The 24789-nt window shown below is 35.5% G+C and overlaps 1 protein-coding gene and 1 pseudogene across 3 annotated transcripts in view; one reads left to right on the top strand and one right to left on the bottom strand.

The window, feature by feature from the left end:
• The window catches only part of FAF1 (Fas associated factor 1), a 529666-nt gene that overhangs the window by 204851 nt on the left and 300026 nt on the right, over positions 1-24789 (bottom strand). For all 3 annotated transcript variants that reach the window (XM_040470188.1, XM_040470190.1, XM_040470189.1), the window contains one exon: positions 18543-18629. In XM_040470188.1, the coding sequence (XP_040326122.1) occupies positions 18543-18629 (87 nt within the window). The remainder of the gene's footprint in view (positions 1-18542; positions 18630-24789) is intronic.
• On the top strand, positions 12465-13109 carry LOC121027102 (histone H3.3A-like; annotated as a pseudogene).

Genomic DNA, 24789 nt, shown 5'->3' on the forward strand with positions numbered 1-24789 from the left:
CACTTAACCGACTGAACCACCCAGGCACCCCAAGACTTCTTTATATAATCTGGATATAAGGTGTCTGCCACATATATGTTTTCCACATATTTCATCCAAGTCTGTGGTTGCCCTTCCTTTTTTCCCTGAATGGTGTCTACTGAAGAGCAAAAGTTACAATCTGTAATGAAGCCAAATGTACTTTTTTTTTTTTCTTTTATGGTGAGGGCTTTTAGTGTCCTAAGAAATTTTTTTCTACTCTCAAGTCTTAGAAGATTTTCTCCTATATTTTCTTCTACCAGTTTTACAGCTGTAGCTTTTGCATTTAGGTCTATGATCCATTTCAAGATAATTCTTGTGTATGACATAAAGGTTCAAGTTGTCCTTACTGACATGACTATTTGTTTAAAAAAAAAAAAAGGACCATCCTTTCTCCATTGAACTATTTTGATATCTTTGTACAAAATCAATTGACATATATATATATAATATATATAGTTAATGTATGTTTATATGTGTATACACACACACACAATCTATTTCTGAATGCTGTATTTTATCCATTGATCTATATGCCTGTCTTTACACATATCACATTGGCTTGAATACTGTATTCTTTTTGAAATCAGGCAGTATAGTCCACCAACTTTGTTCTTTTTCAAAACTGCTTTGGGAATTCTACATCCTTTATATTTCTATATAAATTTTAGAAGTAACTTATCAATTTCTACCCCAAATAAGCTATTGAGATTTCGATTGGGAATGCAGTAAATCCATAGATTAGTGTGGGGAGAAATAAAACCTTTGAAAATATTGAAGTTCCAATCCATGACCATGATATACCTCTCCATTAAAAAAGTTTTTTTTTTAATGTTTATATTTGAAAGAGAGATAGAGAGATATGTACACAGTGTGAGTTGGGGAGGGGCAGAGAGAGACAGAAGCAGCCTCCAGGCTCTGAGCTATCAACACAGAGCCTGACGCAGGGCTTGAATCATGAGCTGTGAGATCATGACCTGAGGTGAAGCCAGATGCTTAACCAACTGAGCCACCCAGATGCCCCTATACCTCTCCACTTTTAAGGACTTTATAGGTACACCTCATTTTATCGTGCTTCACTTTGTTAACAGTGTGGTTTTTTTATTTTGTTTTGTTTTGTTTTACGAATGGAAGGTTTATGGTAACTCTTTATGGAACAAGTCTATCAGTGCCAATTTTTCCAACAGTATTTTCTCACTTTTTGTCTTTGTGCTGCATTTGGGTAATTCTTACAGTATTTCCAACTTTTCCATTATTATTATATTTGTTACAGTTATATACGATCAGTGATCTTTGAAGTTACTATTGTAATTGTTTTAGGAGACCATGAACCACACCTATATAAGGCAGCAAACTTAATAAATGTTATGTATGTTCTGATTGCTCTAAAACCAGCTTTTCCCCATCACTCTCTCTCTCCTCAGGCCTCCCTATTCTCTGAGACACAACATTATTGAAATTACACCAGTTAATAATCCTACAATGGCCCCTGAGTGTTTAAGTGAAATGAAGAGTCGCAGGTGTCGGGTGCCTGGGTGGCTCAGTTGGTTGAGCATCTGACTTCGGCTCAGGTCATGATCTCATGGTTTGTGGGTTCGAGCCCCACATTGGGCTCTGTGCTGACAGCTCAGAGCCTGGAGCCCTACTTCGGTTTCTGTGTCTCCGTCTCTCTCTGCCCCTCCTCTGCTCATGCTCTGTCTCTCTCAGTCTCTCAAAAATCAATAAACATTAAAAAAAAAAAAGAGTTGCAGGTCTCTCGCTTTATATTAAAAGCTACAAATGATCAAGCTTACTGAGGAAGACATGTAGAAAGACTGAGAGCTAGGCCTCTTGCACTAGTTAGCCAAGTCATGAAGGCAAAGGGACAGTTCTTGAAGGAAACTAAAAGTGCTACTCCAGTGAATATATGAATAAGAAAGCGAAATAGCTTTACTGCTGATATGGATAAAGTCTGAGTGGTCTGGATGGAAGATCAAACTAGCCACAACATTCACTTAAGCCAAAACCTAATCCAGAGCAAGGCCCTAACACTCTTCAATTCTGTGGTGGCTGAGAAAGGGGAGGAAGCTGCAGAAGAAAAGTATGAAGCTAGCAGGGGCGTGTTCACAGGATTTAAGGAAAGAAGCCATCTCTATAAGATGAAACTACAAGGTGAAGCAGCAGGTGCTGATGTAGAAGCTGCAGCAGGTTATCTGGAAGCTCCAGCTAAGATAATTAATGAAGGTGGCTACACTAAACAACAGAATCTCAATGTGGACACAACAGCCTTATATGGAAAAGGATGCCATTCAAGACTTTCATTGCTAGAGAGAAGTTAATGCCTGGCTTTAAAGCTTCAAAGGACAGGCTGACTCTTGAAAGGGACTAATGCAGCTGGTGGCTTTAAGTTGAAGCCCATGCTTCTTTACCATTCTGAAAATCCTAGGGCCCTTAGGAATTACAGTAAATCTACTCTGCCTGTGTCATTCATTCATTCATTCATTCATTCAGACAGCAAGTGGGGGAGAAGGGCAGAAGAAGAGAGAATCTCAAGCTCAACATGGGGCTCAATCTCACAACTCTGGGATCATGACCTGAGATGAAATCAGGTCATGACTCCCCATGTGCCCCAACTCTTCCTGTGCTCTTTAAATCAAACAAAGCTTAGATGACAGCAAATCTGTTTACAGCATGGTTTACCAAATATTTTAAGCCCACTGTTGAGACCTGCTGAGAAAAAAAGATTCCTTTCAAAATACTACTGCTTATTGACAATGTTCCTGGCCACCCAAGAGCTCTGATGGAAATGTACAAAGAGATGAATGTTGTTTTCATGCCTGCTAATACAGCATCAATTCTGCAGCCCATGGATCAAGAAGTCATTTTGACTTTCAAGTCTGATCATTTAAGAAATCCATTTTGTAAGGCTATTGCTGTCATAGATAGTGATTCATCTGATGGATCTAGACCAAACGGATTGAAACGTTCTGGAAAGGATTCACCCTTCTAGATGCCATTAAGAACATTTCTTGATTCATGGGAAGAAGCCAAAATATCAGCATGAACAGCAGTTTGGGAAAAGTTGATTCCAACTCTCATGGATGACTTTGAGGAGTGCAACACTTCAGTTAAGGAAGTAACTGCAGATGGGGTAGAAAGAGCAGGAGAACTAGAATTAAAAGTGGAGTTTGAAGATGTGAACGAATGACTGCAATCTCATGATAAAATGTGAACAGATGATGAGCTTTTTACAGATGAACAAAGAAAATGGCATCTTCAGATGGAATCAACTCCTGGTGAAGATACTATGAAGACTGTTGAAATGACAACAGAAGATTTAGAATATTACATAAACTTAGTGGATAAAGCAGCAGCAAGATTTGAGAGGAGTGACTCCAGTTTTGAAAGAAGTTCTACTGTGGGTAAAATGCTATCAAACAACATCACGTGCTACAGAGAAATTGTCCATGAAAGGAAGAGTCAATCAGTACAGATTTTATTTTTGTCCTATTTTAAGATATTGCCACAGCTACCCCAAACTTCTGCAGCCACCATCCTGATTAGTCAACTGTCATCAACATCAAGATAAGACCCTCCACCAGCAAAAAGATTACAAGTCACTAAAAGCTTAGATGACAGTTTTCATATTGAGCAATAAAGTGTTTTTAAATTAAGGTATGTACATTGTTCTTTTTAGACATAATGCTATTGCACACTTCACAGACTACAGTATAATGTAAACATAACTTTCATACGCACTAGGAGAAAAGTATTTGTTTGACTTGCTTTATTGTGGTATTTGCTTTATTGCAGTGGTCTGGAAGCAAATCTTTGGTATCTCCGAGGTATGCCCATATTTCTTTATGCAATAATTTGTAGTTTTCAGTGTATAGAGATCTTACACATATTTTGTTAGATTTATCCTTAAATATTTCATGTTTTTGGGTGAATCATGAATAGTATATTATTTCAAAAACTCCATTTTCTGGAATTATTACAACCAATCCCTCAGAAATACAAGCAATTATCAGGGAATACTATGAAAAATTATATGCCAACAAACTGGACAACCTGGAAGAAATGGACAAATTCCTAAACATCTGCACACTTCTAAAACTCAAACAGGAGGAAATAGAAAGCTTGAACAGACCCATAACCAGCAAAGAAATTCAATCAGTTATCAAAAATCTCCCAACAAATAAGAGTACAGGACCAGATGGCTTCCCTGGGGAATTCTACCAGATATTTAAAGCAGAGATAATACCTATCCTTCCCAAGCTATTCCAAAAAATAGAAAGGGAAGGAAAACTTCCAGACTCATTACTTTGATTCCTAAACCAGACAGAGACCCAGTAAAAAAAAGAGAATTACAGGCCAATATCCCTGATGAACATGGATGCAAAAATTCTCAATAAGACACTAGCAAATCGAATTCAACAGCATATAAAAAGAATTATTCACCATGATCAAGTGGGATTCATTCCTGGGATGCAGGGCTGAAAAAGCATTTGACAAAATTCAGCATCCTTTCTTAATAAAAACTCTCGAGAAAGTCGGGATAGAAGGAACATACTCAAACATCATAAAAGCCATTTATGAAAAGCCCACAGCTAATATCATTCTCAATGGGGAAAAACTGAGAGCTTTCCCCCTGAGATCAGGAACACGACAGGGATGTCCACTCTCACCGCTGTTGTTTAACATAGTGTTGGAAGTGGTAGCATCAGCAATCAGACAACAAAAGGAAATCAGAGGTATCAAAATTGGCAAAGATGAAGTCAAGCTTTCACTTTTTGCAGATGACATGATACTATACATGGAAAATCCGACAGAGTGCACCAAAATTCTGCTAGAACTGATACATGAATTCAGCAAAGTCGCAGGATACAAAATCAATGTACAGTTGCATTCTTATACACTAATAATGAAGCAACAGAAAGACAAATAAAGAAACTGATCCCATTCACAACTGCACCAAGAAACATAAAATACCTAGGAATAAATCTAACCAAAGATGTACAAGATCTGTATGCTGAAAACTATAGAAAGCTTATGAAGGAAATTGAAGAAGGTATAAAGAAATGGAAAAACATTCTGTGCTCATGGGTTGGAAGAATAAATATTGTCAAAATATCAATACTACCCAAATCTATCTACACATTCAATGCAATCCCAATCAAAACTGCACCAGCATTCTTCTCGAAACTAGAACAAGCAATCCTAAAATTCATATGGAACCACAAAAGGCCCCGAATAGCCAAAGTAATTTTGAAGAAGACCAAAGCAGGAGGCATCACAATCCCAGACTTTAGCCTCTACTACAAAGCTGTAATCATCAAGACAGCATGATATTGGCACAAACACAGACACATAGACCAATGGAATAGAATAGAAACCCCAGAACTAGACCCACAAAAGGATGGCCAACTCATCTTTGACAAAGCAGGAAAGAATATCCAATGGAAAAAAGTCCCTTTAACAAATGGTGCTGGGAGAACTGGACAGCAACATGCAGAAGAATGAAACTACCATTCACAAAAATAAACTCAAAATGGATAAAGGACCTGAATGTGAGACAGGAAACCATCAAAACCCTAGAGGAGAAAGCAGGAAAAGACCTCTCTGACCTCAGCCGGAGCAATTTCTTACTTGACACATCCCCAAACGCAAGGGAATTAAAAGCAAAAATGAACTACTGGGACCTTATGAAGATAAAAAGCTTCTGCACGGCAAAGGAAAAAACCAACAAAACTAAAAGGCAACCAACGGAATGGGAAAAGATATTTGCAAATGACATATCGGACAAAGGGCTAGTATCCAAAATCTATAAAGAGCTCACCAAACTCCACACCCGAAAACCAAATAACCCAGTGAAGAAATGGGCAGAAAACATGAATAGACACTTCTCTAAAGAAGACATCCAGATGGCCAACAGGCACATGAAAAGATGCTCAACGTCACTCCTCATCAGGGAAATACAAATCAAAACCACACTCAGATATCACCTCATGCCAGTCAGAGTGGCTAAAATGAACATATCAGGAGACTATAGATGCTGGAGAGGATGTGGAGAAACGGGAACCCTCTTGCACTGTTGGGAATGCAAACTGGTGCAGCCACTCTGGAAAACAGTGTGGAGGTTCCTCAAAAAATTAAAAATAGACCTACCCTATGACCCAGCAATAGCACTGCTAGGAATTTATCCAAGGGATACAGGAGTACTGATGCATAGGGGCACTTGTACCCCTATGTTTACAGCAGCACTCTCAACAATAGACAAATTGTGGAAAGAGCCTAAATGTTCATCAACTGATGAATGGATAAAAAAATTGTGGTTTATATACACAATGGAGTACTATGTGGCAACGAGAAAGAATGAAATATGGCCCTTTGTAGCAATGTGGATGGAACTGGAGAGTGTGATGCTAAGTGAAATAAGCCATACAGAGAGAGACAGATACCATATGTTTTCACTCTTATGTGGATCCTGAGAAACTTAACAGGAACTCATGGGGGAGGGGAAGGAAAAAAAAAAAAAGAGAGAGAGAGAGGTTAGAGAGGGAGAGAGCCAAAGCAGAAGAGACTCTTAAAAACTGAGAACAAACTGAGGGGTAATGGGGGGTGGAAGGGAGGGGAGGTTGGGTGATGGGTATTGAAGAGGGCATCTTTTGGGATGAGCACTGGGTGTTGTATGGAAACCAATTTGACAATAAATTTCCTATATGGAAAAAAAACTCCATTTTCAAAATTTTCTTTGGTGCTATATAGTAACTTTTATTTTTTTGCTGTATTAATCTTGCAGCTTGTGCCTGTGTTAATTTCACTTGTCACTTTTAGTAGTTTTTCCTTTGATTATATTGGACATACAAACTACTAAACAAAGTGTATAAGAATAAAGAAAACATGTAAATTACAAATTACATAAATTACAAAAATTTGTAATTTAATTTTGTTTTATCAGATACTGACTTTTTTGCAGTCCTCTAAAATGTACTAAAACTTTATTTATGGTCCAGACTGTGGTCTATTTTGGTGAATGGACCATTGTTACACTCGAAAAGAAAGTGTACTCTGCTATTGATGAGTAAAGTGTATAAATTTCAATTAGGTCAAGTTAGTTAAGAGTGTTGCTCAAGTCTTCTATATCCTTATCTGTTATTTTCTGGCAACTGCTGATACAGGAATGAAATCAGTAGTTAGAATTGTAAACTTGTCTATTCTTTTGGTCTTGTCAGGTTTTATTTTATGTATTTTGAAACTGCTTCTAGGTGCATATATAAGACTGTTATGTCTTCTTGATGAACTGTCCTTTCAATCATATGAAATGTCTCCTTTTAATATTCTTTGTTTTGTACTTTGATGTTAACATAGTCATTATAGCTTTCTTATAGTCATTATACTTAAAGTAAGTTTCTGATAGGCAGCATATAGCTGAGTCTTGTTTTTTAAAATTCATTTTGACAATCTTTGCCCTTTAATAGACCATTTACATTTACTGTAATTATAATGTAGTTGGATTTAAATCTTTCATCTTGCTATTTGTTTTGTACATATCCCAATTTTTCTTTTTTCCTGCCTTATTCTGGATAATTTTTATAATAATTCCATTTTATCCTTAACAGCTTATTAGCTATGTTTTTTGTCTTTTTTTTTTTTTAGTGGTTCCTCTAAGGTTTACAATATGCATCTTTAATATAACAGACTATCTTTAATTAATATTATACTACTTCATGTAGTGTTATTTTCCTTTGGCTTAAAGAAATTTCTTTATCATTTCTTGCACTGCAGGTTTGCTGACACCAAATTCAATTTTTGTTTAGAGAAGTATTTTTCATTCAGTTTTGAAAGAACATTTTCATCTGATATAGAATTCTAGGTTGTCATTTTTTTTTTAACTTTTAGTACTTTAAAAATGGCATTCTACTGCTTTTTAGCTGCATTGTTTCTGATGAGAAATCTAAAGAATCTACATTTGTTCCCCTATGTAATCAGTGTTGTTGTTTTTTAACTCTTTCTGCTTTGAAATTTCTTCTCTTTATCACTTGTTTTCACCTTTGATAATGATACTCCTCAGTGTAGAAATCTTTGTGTTTACTTTTCATGGAGTTCATTGAGTTTCTTGGATCTGTAAGTGTTATGGTTTTTATCAAATATGTAAAAATTTCAGAGATTATCTCTTCAAATATTTTTTGTCTTGACCTCCTTCCCCTACCTTTTCTCTCCCTTTAGGATCCAATTACATGTATGTTAGACTGCTTGATTTTGTCCTAGGGGTCATTGACACTTTGTTCATTTATTCTTGTCTTTTTTTCTCTCTGTGCTTCAATTTAGATAGTTTCTATTGCTACATATTAAAGTTCACTGGTCTTTTCTTTGGCACTTTCTAATCTGCTATTAAGCCATCCAGTAAAAGTCATTTCAGATATAATATTGTTTATCTCTAGAATGATACATTATTCCATTTTATATATTCTAGTCTCCCCTCATTAACTACATGTTTTTAAATACTTGAACATGTTCATAATATTTATAAAGCTCAAATCCCTATGTGCTAATTTAATTATCTAAGTCACTTTTAAAAAAAAAATTTTTTTTTTTTTGAAAGAGAGACAGAGCGTGAGCGGGGGAGGCACAGAGAGAGAGGAACACAAAGAATCTGAAGCAGGCTCTGGGCTCTGAGCTGTCAGCAGAACCCTCTGCAGGGCCCAAACTCAAGAACTGCGAGGTTATGACCTTAGCTGAAGTCAGATGCTTAACCGACTGAGCCAACCAGGCACCCCAATCTAAGTAATTTCTATGTGTATTTCTTTTGACTAATTTCTCTCCTGTTTGTGAGTTAGGTTTCTCTGCTGTTCGTATGTATAGTAATTTTTGACTGGATGCTGGACTCTGTTTTCTAGAGGCAGTTATTTGTTAATCAGCTTGTTCCTTTTGAAGATTGTTTTTAAGCGTGTAAAAAGGCAGTCCTAGAGTAGCTTCACCCTAAGCCTTGCTTATTCTCTCCATTAAGATGTGACTCTTCTGGTGGATATCCTTTGAATGCCCCATGTAGTCACTGAGGTGTCTCCACAATGGCCAGTGGGAACTCAAACTATTCCCAGTTCTATGTGAGCTCTGAGAATTGTTTGCCTTACAGATCCTAGTTAATTGTTCTTTCTCCTGGCAGTTGTTCTTTACCCAGCCTCCTGGAATTTCACCATCTGCATGCACAGATTGGTATTCAACTAAACACCAGGGGAACACTATGTAGATTTCTAGAGGTTTTTCCTCTGCTAGTACTTTACCTTCCAAAGTCTAGCTGCCTTGACTTCCCTAAACACTTTCTTTTCAAACTCAATAAAATAACCAGTTCCTGCTTTGGTTTCCTCTCTGTACTCTGGAATCCAGACATTCCTCCAGGCAGAATGTAAGACTACCATAGGGCTCGTATGTCTCCTTCAGAGTCCTACATTATCTGTTGTCTAATATCTGAAAATAGTTATTTCACATATTTTATCCAGTCTTCCACTTGTTTATAGAGGGAAGAAAATTTCCATAGCAGTTAACTATTCATGGACAGAAACAGTAGTCTACAGGCTTAGGATTTTAATAAACCCCTTGTAAAATCAAGATTCACAGCATTAGATCAAAATGCTTGTAAATTTTGTGTTGGGGGCTGCCTTGCTTCCATGTGTTTGTCCTCATATTTACTGAGTAAATACGTCCCTTGAATGCTTCATCCACCCTCCCAAATTTCTCTCTCTGTTCAGGGTACAGTCCATTTCACAACTTTTCATTCCTTTAAAAATAAAACTTTCCTCTGCTTTCAAAGCTGTTCTTTCTGTTTAGTCTTTGCCTGTGTTATTTGTAAAAGACTCTATATGTTGACAAGGGCAACGGACGCTCTGAAGCAATGGAGTCTCACCACCATCAGAAGCAACATTATCTATAACCTTGCCAAATAAAGAAAGAGCCAGTGAAGACATCCAAAGATTGCCTAAATTTGTCTGACCTAGGATGGGCCAACAAAGTAATTTAAATAGCATAGGATGACCCTGAAGTTACTCAAAGAATGCTTCTGATTCTGCATGTGTATGTGATATACAGAAGGTGCTCACTCAAGGGAAAAGGAGCTAATGTTTGTTGAATGGCCTACTAAATGCCAGATGTTAGTTACACCAGGGGTTGGCAAACTTTTTTTTGTAAAGGTTCAAACAGTGGATATTTTAGGCTTTGTGGGCATGTCGTTTGTTGCAACCACACATCCCTGTTGTTAGCTATACTGTAAAAGAAGCTGTTTACAATACATAAACAAATGGGTGTGACTGTGTTCCAATAAAACATTATCTACAAAAATAAATGTTGAGTGGGATTTGGGCTGACAGTCACAATTGCCAAACCCTGCATTATATTATGTGTATTATCTACTTGGTAAAACCATATGAAGTTGTTAATATTCAACCATTGTGTCCATAAAAAGTGGTAATTTCATGTTTCAACCCATTATGTTAATCCATTTAATCTTCACAATAGACTTTCAAAGGTGTCAATATCATCCTCACTTTGCAGATGAGGAAACTGAAATTCATACCATAACTAACTTATCCAAATAATAGCAATATTGGGATTCAATGAACTTGGATTGCCCTGCTCTCTCACAAACACACATACACACGTACAAATCAGTGTGGTGTTGCCCTGCTCCCCCACAACTATGTTGTTCTACTTGCCACTAAAGAAATACTGAGTTTTGATAATTTTTATTGGAAAGAAATTTGTATTAGAAAGATAATTTAATTTTTATTAGAAACTTGAATCTCAGTTTATCAAGTTACTAAAATCATACAAATTCATTGTTTAGTTGTTTATTATCATAGATGTCAATTTAGCAAAACTGAACAATTCAAATGAGTGAACATATAAAACACTATGTTTGATCCTTACGGAGCATACAAAGATGAGGAAGACAGTGCTTACTCCTAATTTTTAGAACTTACAAAAGAGAGGAACACAAAAATATGAATTAAAATGTAATCAAATGTCGCTTTCTTGGGAAGTCATTTTCTTACCACTCCCATGTGTCAGCAAAATTGGTTGCTCCCTCTTCTGTGATCTCTCTGCATTTACGTAGACTGCAATTATCATTGTTTATGTATCTGTCTCACACTATACTTTACAATCCCTAAGGAACTGGACCTGAAGAACAAACCTTATCCTTGCAACTTTAAGGGCAAGCATGGTTACTGGCCTATAAGAGTTGTTCTACAGATGTCTAGTGAATGAACAGATAGATGGATTAAAAACAGTAATAGCCAAAGGTTAACTACATTAGACACTATCTAGCACTACTTTAGTCTTTGAAATAAACTCAGGGGTAACTGTATTTATAAATACTGACTCTTTCAGTCTTCATAATACCTCTAAGGAGTAATTATCTCTGTTCTATAGTTATAGAGACTGACACCGAGAAAGATTCATTGTTTGTGATTATTGAGATGGTACGTAATGGAGCCAGGTGAGAGGAACTAAGGAAGGAAAGAACAAAATAAATAGTTTTAAAAGTTTAAATGGAACAGAAATATAAACTAATTTCTAAGAGAGCTGGTAAAGGTGGCATGGGAAGAGGAATAAAGGTAAAGTTTTTTAAAGAAGGGTCTTGAGGAAGGAAATAATTGCTGTAGGTATTCCAGGCAGAAGGAATAGTATGATTAACTGACACAAAGCAGAAGGGAGCACCAGGTATATTTGAGGAATGGCAAAATGAGTAGTTACCTAAGCTGAGATATATATGTTATCATATTGAACCATTTATTCAAGAAACATTTATTGATGATTTATTCTGGGCCTATGGGAAAATAAACCTACAAGAGACATTTCAGACCAAAGAATGAAGGGTTTTGAGTGCCAGCATAAAGATCTGTACATAAATCAGCAAGTGCTGGGTTGCCATTGAAGTAAGCAAGGATGAATGTAATTCATTCTGCACCTCAGAAATATTAACCTTGCAACAATGGATGGAATGACTACAGTAGAGGCTTATGAGTTTACTTAATAGAGAACTACTGTTTTCTAAGTATGTGGTAATTATGACAGTCTCTTCAGACAGCAGCTCCTATAAAGTGGTGGGCAGGGAACCAGTGGCAAGGGAATGTCCATAATTTGACACCTGACAAACACATGCATCAGAGAGAAGTTACAGAAGAAAATGGTCCCCATTAGAAGGATCAAAGTAGATAACATTCCTATGTTCACAAATTCTTTTTATTTAAAAATACAAAAAGGCAGGAGGGATGTGTGTGGTTTTTGTTTTATTTTTATTTTATAGAAAAGTCACTGTGTAATGATTCTACTTGTAAATGATCTCATTTTCAATGTGAAAATATATAATAAGCAGCTTTCTAATTCCTAACACACACCTAAAGACCTGAATCAAAAATTCCTAATTTCTCAAATTCTGAGTTCACATTCCTCTAGCCAATGATGGAACCCTGGCAGACCATTAGTAATCTCAAAAGAAAAAAAAAAAAGGCACACAATAAAAAAGTACTAAAAACAGAAGAATTATATTGTGCTTGCAGAGCTGCTGCACCGCCTCTAACTTGCCCAGCTCCAGCCAAAGGAGAAGGGGGGTAAGTAAGAGTTCTCTACACCATGGCTCCTAAAAAGCAGACTGCCAGCAAATCCAACACTTCTAAAGCACAGAGGAAGCAACCTGATACAAAAGCTGCTGACAAGAGTGCACCCCCTACTGGAAGGGTGAAGAAACCTCATTGTTATAGGCCTGGTACTGTGGCACTCTGAAATTAGATGTCATCAAGTCCACTGACCTTTTGATTCTCAAACTTCTTTCCAGTGGCTGGTGCAAGAAATTGCTCAGGATATAAAAATACATTTGTGCTTCCAGAGTGCAGCTATTAGTGCTTTGCAGGAGGCAAGCGAGGCCTATCTGGTAGGCCTTTTTGAAGAACCAGTGTGCGTGTGCTATCCATGACAAACGTGTAACATTTATGCCAAAAGACATCCAGCTAGCATGCCACATACATGGAGGACATACTTAAGAATCCACTATGGAGGCGCCTGGGTGGCTCAGTCGGTTAAGCGTCCGACTTCGGCTCAGGTCATGATCTCACAGTTTGTGAGTTCGAGCCCCGCATCAGGCTCTGTGCTGACAGCACGGAGCCTGGAGCCTGCTTCACATTCTGTGTCTCCCTCTCTCTCTGCCCCTTCCCTGCTCATGCTCTGTCTCTCTCTGTCTCAAAAATAAATAAACATTAAAAAAAAATTAAAAAAAAAGAATCCACTATGATGGAAAACATTTCATTCTTTAAAAAGAAATTCTCGGGGCGCCTGGGTGGCGCAGTCGGTTAAGCGTCCGACTTCAGCCAGGTCACGATCTCGCAGTCCGTGAGTTCGAGCCCCGCGTCGGGCTCTGGGCTGATTGCTCAGAGCCTGGAGCCTGTTTCCGATTCTGTGTCTCCCTCTCTCTCTGCCCCTCCCCCGTTCATGCTCTGTCTCTCTCTGTCCCAAAAATAAATAAACGTTGGGGAAAAAATAAGTAAATAAATAAATAAAAAAAAAAAGAAATTCTCCTCTACAAGTTATTTGTAGTTCTGAACTTTTTTTTTCCCAGAGGATCAAAATACATATAAGTATATGATTATAAGTGAAAAAATAGGGGACAGAAATTAGGTACTGACAGTTTTTCCACTTTCATTTGTGTGCCAATTTTTAATATAAATATGGGGACATAAAGCATTAATGCGAGTCAAAATGTTTCAGTGGACAAGTTTTGCAGTTCAACTTTATAACAATACTAAATAAACCTGTTAAATTTTTCAGGACAATGCCAGCATTTGGATTTTTAAAAAACAAGTAAATTTCTTGGGGCACCTGGGTGGCTCAGTCAGCTGAGCATCTGACTTCGGCTCAGGTCATGATCTCACAGCTCATGAGTTCGAGCTCCACATTGGGCTCTGTGCTGACGGCTCAGAGCCTGGAGTCTGCTTCGGATTCTGTGTCTCCCTCTCTCTCTGCCCTTACCCACTCGCATTCTGTCTCTGTCTCTCTCAAAAATAAATAAACATTCAAAAAAATTTTTAAAAACAAGTAAATTTCTTACTGACGGCAACTAAATGGTGTTTGTAGCATTTTTATCATACAGTAGATTCTAACCATTCACTATACTTTTCTGTATTGTCCTACATGCAAGTACATGTTTTTAATGTTGTCTGTCTTCTGTGCTGTTCTTGTAAGTTTCCTATTAAAATACATTAAACTATAAAAAATTGTTTTTAATGAAATAAACCTGAAGGATTTTTCTTTCTTTGTACAAGCATTATTAAAACTTGGAATTTTTAAAACTATGTATATTCAAATTATCTGCATTATAATAAATAAGGTGTCTAGACATAATTCAGAGTGTTAAAATTATTTCTACTCTCTGGAATCCAAGAGCGTCCTTGTTAAAGTGTAAAATGAGATTTCGCCTACTTGCAACTCCTTGTTCTCACAGCTGAACTGTCACAGCATGAAAACATTCCCCTACTGGTGCAGCTTTAGATACCTATTTCCCTGGTGAAAGAGCGCAAAAGGAACTGAAAGAGTTATTGACAATTCATACAGTATCCCATACCCCATTAGAGTACAACTACAAGCAAAGAAAATATTTTAACTCTGAAGGGAGATGGAACAACAATGTTTTAAATGATTGTTGACTTCACTGAATAGCATTGAAAATGTCAAAAAAGTGTAGTCTATCAGATTGGTAAGAGACTTAAGATTATACAAGAATCTAATTATAAGGAGTCTATTTCTTTGTCCTGTTTGCTAAGTCAAAGGTTAATGAGAAGTACGCTAAAGAAAACATCTTCTGTGTTATTGCAAAAAATTTCTCATACAACTTAAAAATGTAAATGAAAAAAGTATTTTAATCTAGTTCTCCATTAACTTTTATAAAAAATAGCTTGTGAGGTATAATTTACATGCTATAAAATTTACGCATTTTTAAATGTTCAATTAAATGATTTTTAGTAAATTTATAGAGTTGTGCAACCTGGCCATGATCTAATTTTAGAACATTTGCATCATCTCAAACCCATTCACTTCTTGATCTAAGATGTTTCCATAAATTCACGGAAGCCACTGTTTATCTAAAGCTACTATATATTCAAAGCCACACAAATATCTGCAATTGAGCAGGAAAAGCGCAAACTAACCTCACTTTTAATGACCTTTATAATCAATCCTCTACTCTGGCACTGGGAAGAAAATGTTCAGGTGCTTTCTCTGAAAGTTAAACCATTCTAAGTATTAAGTTATGGCACACTGTGTTGGAAAGAAATTAATTATATTTTTGTTGGTAACACATTTCAGGCTGTTTACACAGCTGACATTTCTCAGCTGTACCCAATTCATGCCCTAAGCTGTGAGGACGATCTTGTTTTGTAGCAGATGCCTCCACTTGAGTGATTTAAATAAGTATAAAAACACCATCACCTGCAACAATATAGATTACAAGCACCAGCTTTATGAGTTTTCATAATCCTAATGAAAGAAAGGTTTCACAACATTTATTTGCCTAGAATCTCCTTAGAAGATTACAGTTATAAGCTATTTTTGCCAAAATTTAAGTACTGGAGCTAGTGGATCTGCTATGGCACCAGTTAAAAGCAGCCTGGCCCTGAACATCTTTGTTGTATCAAATCATACAGCTCAAGGCAACATCCTGCCAATGTGGCAACATTTGCTCTGGGGAGGTGTGGGCAGGCATCACTTCACAGGTTCTGGGACAAGGTGCAAATATGAATAATGAGGCAAAAAAAAAAAATCAAGTCTCTTAATGGAGATTCCCTCTTGTGTTAGCTGTGACTTAGATACAGCATGAGGTAGTATTATAGTCTTGAACGATGAGTTTAAGCTGCTTTCTATATTCTCCTATAGGAATGAAATTGTATTAGAACTCTTTGGTAAAAAATTAAATGTTATAACAATCATTAAAACATGGGCCTCATAAAAGACTGTGTCAATTTTCTTCAATTATTTAACACCTAAGATGTATAAGGCATGATGCTATAGAGCAATTCACTACTATAATACTAACAATTTTTCACTAAATTTTTCACTAAATTTGCCTATCACTCTTAGAACTTGCATCTGAAAAGTCTATTTCAGTCTGGTTTCCACAAAAATGGCATCTCAGGGCAGTTGGCTTTTCAAATCCTATGAAGTCCCACATTTCTGGACTTTATTACTTTGTGTTCTTGCTCTTCAATCAGACAATTATTTTTACTTTAAATTTTATATTACAGAAATTTCCAAATGTATATAAAAGTTGAGAAAACAGTATGATAAACTGAATATACACATCATCCAGCTTCAACAATGATCTATAGGTAGCTAATTTAGATTTACCTATATCTCCACTTACTCTCCCAACCCCACAAGTTATTTTGAAGCAAATCTCAAATACCATTTCATTTATATAACCCAGCAAATTCTTGCATGTGATACTTTTCTGAGTTAATATTATATGTTAATATTAATTGTAATAGTGACTCATTTATTGAGTGTCTACTTTGAGCCAGGTACTGTATATATATTATCACTAATCCTTCTTATAATAAAACTGCAAATTAGTGAGGCAACTAAAGCTCAAAGAATTTAAGTGACATGCTCAGATCTTAATTATTTTCTTCTATTAATGTTATGATTTCTTGTGGCAGGTTATAAAACAATGCTGAGAACATTTCTGGTTTCTCCATGTCTCCTCAGGTAAACAGAAGGCTATCTTTTATGAACATTACTCTCTTATTTTTGTTAAAAATAAACATGGCACATTTTCTGTCAGATGTGTCAAATTTTCACCAACAGGGAAAAAAACAATCCAAACTAAAACCAGCAACCACATCCCTACCCCTTAGCCATGGAAAACCAGCCAATAATCCTAATGATTTACTATCTCAACATTAAAATCAGTTGCTTAGAAATAAATGTGCCTAGGGGCACCTGGGTGGCCTAGTCGGTTAAGCAGCGGACTTTGGCTCAGGTCATGATCTCACGTTTTGTGAGTTCAAGTCCTGCGTCGGGCTCTGTGCTGACAGCTGAGAGCCTGGAGCCTGCTTCAGATTCTGTGTCTCCCTCTCTCTGCCTCTCCCCTACTCACACTTTTTCTCTCTCTTTCTCTCAAACCTAAATAAACATAAAAAAAATTCTTTAAAAAAAAAAAAAGGAAAGAAATGTGCCTATATGTAAACAATTTTTTTCTGGAAGGATTCACTTAAAAATTTTTTTTCTCTATTTTCCGATTACTTAAAATATTTTTTTAATACTTATTTTTGAGAGAGACACACACTGTGAGAGGGAGAGGGGCAGAAAGAGAGGGAGACACAGAATCTGAAGCAGGCTCCAGGCTCTGAGCTGTCAGCACAGAGCCCGATGTGAGGCTCAAACCCACAAACTGTGAGATCATGACCTGAGCTGAACTCGGATGCCTAACCAACTGAGCCACCCAGGCGCCCCTATTTTCTGATTATTTTTAAAGTTTCATAATCTATAAAGCATTTTCCAAAGGCACAGTGTTTAAACTATGGAATAATTTAGACTCAAGTGGCATCTACATAAATTATTTAAAAATATTTCTATCTTCCACAAAATGTATGATGTTGGTGCTGAGAAAGAAGGAGTAATTATTATCCAGAAGGAAATGTAATATTTACTAGATAATACAATATTATTATTATTTGGGTATTTATTATTGTAAGATGTTTACAAGGTCTCAATTTCTTTGCAGTCTGATTTATTACACACGTTAGAGTTAACGTCAAAATTCTTGAAACATTCTCATTTTTCACTTTTTTTTTTTTTAAAGGGTGTCTGGTTAGAACAGCCAAGAACATGGGAAAAAGTGGCCAAAATGTAATTACAATTGGCCTCCTTAGACAATAAAATTTACTCTCTTGGAAAAGAATGATCACTGCAAACAGTACAGATAAGAAAGGTTTCAAAATTAACAATAGGATAATCATTGTAAATAGATATAATAATAGGTAAAAATAATAAACTAAATCTTTTCCTCTAGCTTGTTATGCTGGTGAAAATTATGGGTATGTTTAAGAATAGAGTGCCATCAATATTACTATACAAATTAACTTTTTTAAAAAGTATCAATCTACTATGGGAAATGTAGTTTTAAAACTAAATATGATTAGGTTGATTTTGAGACATCTGTAATTTAGGAAAAACTATTTTGTGTTTGGGATATTTCATTAGGAATGTCTAAAATACATTCTTTTTATCAAGGAAAAAATTAAGTCAAATCAAGCAGCATCAAATTCCTGATACTGATACTGTAACATTACCAAAAGAATGTTGACGTTACTTGGTTTATGATATGTGTTCTGCAAGTGACCTCAAATTATTAGAACTCATTTTCACATTATTTGATTTCTAAAGTTCTTTCAGTGGAATATTCAAAGCATTTGATTCTGCTTTGTGATAATCACAGCCAATTAGACTGAAAATGGCAAAAGAGAAGAGAATAAAAAAATGACAACTCAATGGTCACTTACTGAGTCATCTGTGGCAGAAGCTGGCCAGCCCTCCCATAACTGATGGCGAACGGGGATACTCGTAAGATCATACACATTTCTCTTTACCTATATAAAGAAAGAGACATCACAATTAAAATAAGATTTCCATATGACTTATGATTGTTGCCACTTACATGATATACATTGTATTTCCTTTTTCTTCTGGATTGGAAACAGAATTTGAAACTAGGAAAACAAGAGTCAGAAAAATTTTGTAAAAATAATCTAAACCAAATTTAAAAGTAGATCCTCAATGAAAGCTAGATGAAATAGTAGTTCAAGAAACATCTCCCTCTGCCAGTTGTTTTTATATTCCTGAATGGCTTCAAGTTTCTATTCAGTCAAGAAGCTTCAGGTACACAGTTTTCACCTCTCATGGACCATAATTATAAATGTTAATAATATATTAAATTTTTAAATGACTCATGATGTGTAATAAAAAAAAGATATACTTTAAGTTTCTATGTGGGAGAAAGAAGATAGTAGTTTTTGTTTGTTTTGTTTTTTGGAGAGGCCAGGAAGAAAAACCTGAAGGTTTTTACTGTTTGACAGAAGTTTCACAGATATAAAAACACAGTGGGGTGGGGGGTGGGGGTGCCTAGGTGGCTCAGTAGATTAAATGTCTGACTTCGGCTCAGTGTCGCGACTTCGTCATGCTCTCACAGTTTGTGGGTTCAAGTCCTATGTTGGGCTCTGTGCTGACAGCTCAGAGCCTGGAGCCCGCTTCAAATTCTATGTCTCTTTCTCTCTCTGCCCCTCCCCCTGCTTGTGCTTTTGGTCTCTGTCTCAAAAACAAACATTAAAATTTTTTTTTTAAGATATGAAAAGACAGATTATTTCTTTGATCTCACCCCAAATTGAAAACTACTTCAACAGCATATTTATTAACTGAGAGCCATCCATTAACATACTATTTAGGGTCTTCCTGAAAATAGAGTAATGATTCTTTTTAAATACTGTTAAAGATAAAAAACTATTTTTCTCAACATGCAACATTATGCCTTTTCATTTTAAAAGGACAGGAGGTAAGTAACTTATCAGAATAAAGTGTTGGAAGGTTAAACTCTATGTTACCCAGTAATTAAGAGTTGTCATACTGGTCTTCAGCTTTTCTTCTAAACCGGTTACAGAAATTCTAATTTATTATCAATGTACAAATTTAAAAAAATGACAAATCCTAAGAATGGAGAGATCATCCATCTTAATTAACTCTTCAAAGTTAGTTATGGGATTAACCGACTGTAACAAATGAAGCTAGTATTGAACATAATCTGTTCAATAATACCACTTCAATATAGAAAACAAGCAGCATTCGTTCATGTTTTAAAAATGCAGAAACCTAAAGTATCACGTTGTCTAATTACAGCATCTTGTATCACATTACTGTTTATTATACACAAACACATCTAAGTTATCCTTCCAGTGAAATAGAGATATATATTCACCAAGGAAAAGAAAAAAACAAAACAAAAAACATGGAACTCAATCTATTTTTATCTCTAATGTACACCTGTGAAAAAGACTATGTAAGTGAGAACTGAGGAGCTTGGGGGCATGGTTTGGTCCCCACTCAATTCAAACAAACAGCTTTTTTCAGAGGTTCTTAGCAATGGCCTTTCTACCATGCAGTATTTTGTTTGTGGTCAGTCACATTAAGTTTGGAAATTTTCGTTAGTTATTATCAACCCAATAATACAACCAAATGCAACTGGATAAACTTCTGACCACTTCCACTAGCTAAGATTATTTTGTCATGCTTAAGGAGAAAGGTGTTCCATAAATACCTATCTATTATTATATTATCTATTATATTAATAAAAGAGAGGGAAAGGACAGAAGAGGGAGTATGAAACTTTATGCCTTAACACAAAATTCCTTTCTTAAAGTTATTTTTGAATTATGTTGTCTAGATACACTGTTTCATCAGCTATTTTTTGGGGGAAAAGGCAAGACAAATATTTACATCTGTTGGAAAGGTGGCAAGTCTACCCCAGTTTTGGAGAGTATACACAAATACTACGGATTGAGTATATAAACAAATAACTCTGGAGTGGGATTCTTTAAATTCCACCTTAATTCCAAATCACAACAATATGGTATTATGAAATAAACAGTATTTTTCTTCTTCTATTAACTCATCTGAAACTGCACTGAAATGAATAACATTCCTTTGCTATTCTAAGCCTGAAAAGCATGTTCTGGCTATAGTGTTATGTTGGTATAAAGCACAACGCCAGACTGATGTGCTGAACAAAAGTGATCAAAGTTAGAGTAATGTTAGACATTGCACAAGTATTTGGCTTCATTGTTCTTCCCAGAATGACATCTGTTAAGCAACTTGTCATAGAATAAACTGGTTAATGCAGACAGACCTTGGCTGAGATGGTACAACATAAAGCATATTAGGCTAATGTTTGACTGTTCCAATAAAAAAGCTAAATTGACAGTTTCTGAGATTTAGTGAAAAGAATCATGTACTAAACCACAACCACTAAGCAACAATTTAAGAGAAAACAAACTAGTTTTCCAAAATTAATTCTGTATTTTATCAAAGCTGTAACTATAGACAGATTTTACCATTATATGAAAGAAAGATAAGTGATATGATAGCAAAAGTACAAAATGAGTGATGCTTTTACTAATGTAGATACTGAAATTCTAGTATCTTCATTGATAGTTTTATGGAATTAAAATTTTACACCACAATCTTGCAGAGAGGGAAAAAATCCCAAACGTACACAAAAGTTAAAAATTATTCTTTTAAGAGATTAGTATTCTAGGAAACCTGAATAACAAAATATAGCTGTGTATAAAATGATGCAGATGAATTTAAGGTCATCACAAATCAAATGAAGAACACAGAGTTCTCTCAGAGAGGGAAGGAGGACAGAAAAACAGAGGAAGGAGAGCAAGAGATTGTGGGGACAAAGGCAGGACTACAGGGAAGGTGGAAAAGGGACAGGGAGGAACAGAGAAATTGAGAGTGACTAATTTGAGAGATTGGACAGCACTCAAGAGAGGCAGTAAGAACACACACAGGTTAGGCTGCTGTAGCTGGCATCCCCAGCTGCCATTATTGTGCTACTTCTGATGGAGTTTCATCTTTAGAGATTTGTGTTAAATTCCAGTTAAGGACAAGTGGCACTTCACAGGGTAACATTTCCTAAGGGCCTTTTTGTCTTACACATTTTCTTTGATCAGCATTGGCTCAATATTTTGCTGAACCTTCATAATCTTTTCAATTCTGGTTATACATTAAGCTCTAAATCTATGAGATTTCAGGCTGCTAAACTATGCAAATGTTTCAATTAGTTCTGAAGAAATTTAATAATCGCTTTGATTACCAGATGAACATTCAAGCTATGTTGCAAACTATACTGTATATGGATCAAGTATTCTAGACTGACAATAGACTTTCCAGAGTTTGGAGATTTCTAGATTTCCTAAAAGGATAGTTTCATTTCTTCCCATTGCTTCAGATAAAATAGTTGTGACTAAGAAAAAAGATCAGATAAATTTGAAATAGTACAGAATATACTACTGATTTGTTTACTTGCTTTTCATTATTAATATCTGTTTATTATACTATAATTAATGTAAAAAGCTAAGCAGTGATCTTGACTTCAAACTTCACTATTTCCTCAATGTGGAAATTTCAGTGATAAACACAGCACTGGGGAAAGATCATTTTATTATGAACGTGTTTAATATAAAATTAAACATGATAATCATCTCCCACAAAGTTTTCTTTTGAGTTCCAAAAATTTTCAAACAATTTTATTTTTTAGTTAAATTTTATCAGAATTTCTTAGAAAAGAATTCTTAGGAAATTATTCTGCTTAAAGGCTAAATTGTGAGTCTCTAAGATTAGCCTCAAATGAGCTGTTTGTAGGTATTCAAATTGAAATATAAAAAACTTAGTAGATAACTTGTCAGCCTTAATAAAATCATTCTTTGTGTGTTAAATTGTTGATCAAACTACTGAAAAACATTTCAGAGAATTTTAAATGTCATTCCGGTATTAATCCAAGTGAAAGAAGATTCTGATAGAAAAGTCACAAGGTTTGAGGTATTATGGCATAATGAGAAGAGAGAACTAGATTTCTAGTCCTAATGTTGCCCAGCTGTTATTGTGGGCAAGTTGGTGAAATCTTTCTGAGACTTAGTTTATTCAATATCAGAAGAGAATAAAACAAGATCACTTCTAATTTTCAAAGTTCTAAAATCCTCTGATTTTGTGACAGTATTGGAGTTAATCCTAGGAACAGGAAGAGCTAAACATAATGTAAGACAAGCAAGTAATGAGGGAAAGTTTAAAATCATTCAATGCTAGAATACGGAAGAAAAATAGTAAAAAGTCAATAGATCAAAAAGGAAAACTGTAGATAATTTCAGGTAAAAAACACAAATATTATATATAATAAGCATATTAGGTGAATTTTTTTCCTTAGATGAGAAAAGTCTGAGCTTTTGCTTTTATCACACTAAAAAGTCTACATTTTTTTAAAAGGCCACATAACATTTTCCTCTCGTGAGATTCATTTAAAAATTAAGCCTGTCAATCCTGAGAAACTCAACAGGAACCCATGGGGGAGGGGAAGGAAAAAAAAAAAAAAAAGAGGTTAGAGTGGGAGAGAGCCAAAGCATAAGAGACTGTTGAGAACTGAGAGCAAACTAAGGGTTGATGGGGGGTGGGAGGGAGGAGAGGGTGGGTGATGGGTATTGAGGAGGGCACCTTTTGGGATGAGCACTGGGTGTTGTATGGAAACCAATTTGACAATAAATTTCATATATAAATAAAAAAAAAAATTAAGCCTGTCATGTTGGTTTCCCATATAACTACTCCATGAACCAAATGTTATCATTCAGGCTATGGATTTGCCAGACTACTACTAACTAAAACAGTTGTAAAGTGCTATTAACTTATGTCAACATCTTTAAAATTTTGAAATCTGGCCCAACATTCTTAACATATCAAACATTTTAATAAAAACAGAAACAAAATACTTAATTGCCATGGGATTAGAACAGCTACCAATTTATGAGCATTCTAGTTCTCACATTTTTTGAATTAAGAATACTAGGGCAGATTACAACCCTTACCAAAAGGCACCCTGAAACTACAATCATTCTCTTACCAATATTAGAAGGCCTTTGGTCATATTAGAATGTGAATTTATCCAAATTTTAAATATATCAAACTTTGAACTCCAAGTATTTCACACTATCAAATGATGCTCTGGTTAAGAATTTGCTAAATAATAACTGCACTGAAGAAATAAGAATTTGTGTGTGGGTGTTTAAATCAAAATAAAGCATACAGACTAGGCTTACTTCCAGTTTCCTAGCAGTCTTTGGTGCTCTGAAAGGCTTATACTTAAAAAACCAATCATTCCTGATCCAGACTGGGTTTTGTACACATACTTCATATCTAAGGACTTTTCTTTTTCTTCTTCTTTTCTTAACATATTATATACTCATCCCAGTTGCAGATGGATTTGTTTTACTAAGATGCAAGTTAAAACCCTCCTAAAAACCCTTCCTGAACAAAAACACTTGAAACTGGATGGTGCAAGGGGAATGAGAAGGTGGCATCAGTAATCAAATGTTAATTAGCAAGCTTTTTTCCCCCCTTCCCTCAGGGCTGGCCTGTGTTGGAGAATTCAAATCAGAAATCAATGCTCCAAGTGTTTAACTATTACTTCTTCTCATTAACCATTTAAAAGACTCCGCAATTCTCTCCTCATAAAAACAGTAACTGGAGACATTTCTTTTTCTCAAATGCCATCTTTCCATAAAACAATGAAGATGTTGTTTGAAGAAAACTATAAAATTGAAGTTGCTTTCAATTAGGCTTTGAACTAACTGTATTCTGCTCTTTAAAACATCTTTTGGCTCTAACTGAATTCTTCGTTCTAACAACTGTAACTAAGTTTTGCTTTGTATACCATACTTAAAAACTTATTCCACTTCTTACCTGTCAGTAAGGAAGTTTAACGATTGGCATTTTAAAAGATTACTGGGAATGATGACAATCAAACCAATCAAATATGGAAATGCATCTGAATGCATTTACTTGGAAATGGATTTTAGCATCCTGCAAAATTACCAAGGATAAGATTTAACACTTACATTAGAAAAATGGTTATATTCATAATTCCTTTCCTAAAATTTTGGTGTGGGTGAAAATGATGTAAAAATTGCAAAGTTAGGCCATATTTTTTTT

Source organism: Herpailurus yagouaroundi, unplaced genomic scaffold (assembly GCF_014898765.1).
Source record: "Herpailurus yagouaroundi ecotype Mexico unplaced genomic scaffold, PumYag 77, whole genome shotgun sequence".
NCBI classification, from domain to species: domain Eukaryota; kingdom Metazoa; phylum Chordata; class Mammalia; order Carnivora; family Felidae; genus Herpailurus; species Herpailurus yagouaroundi.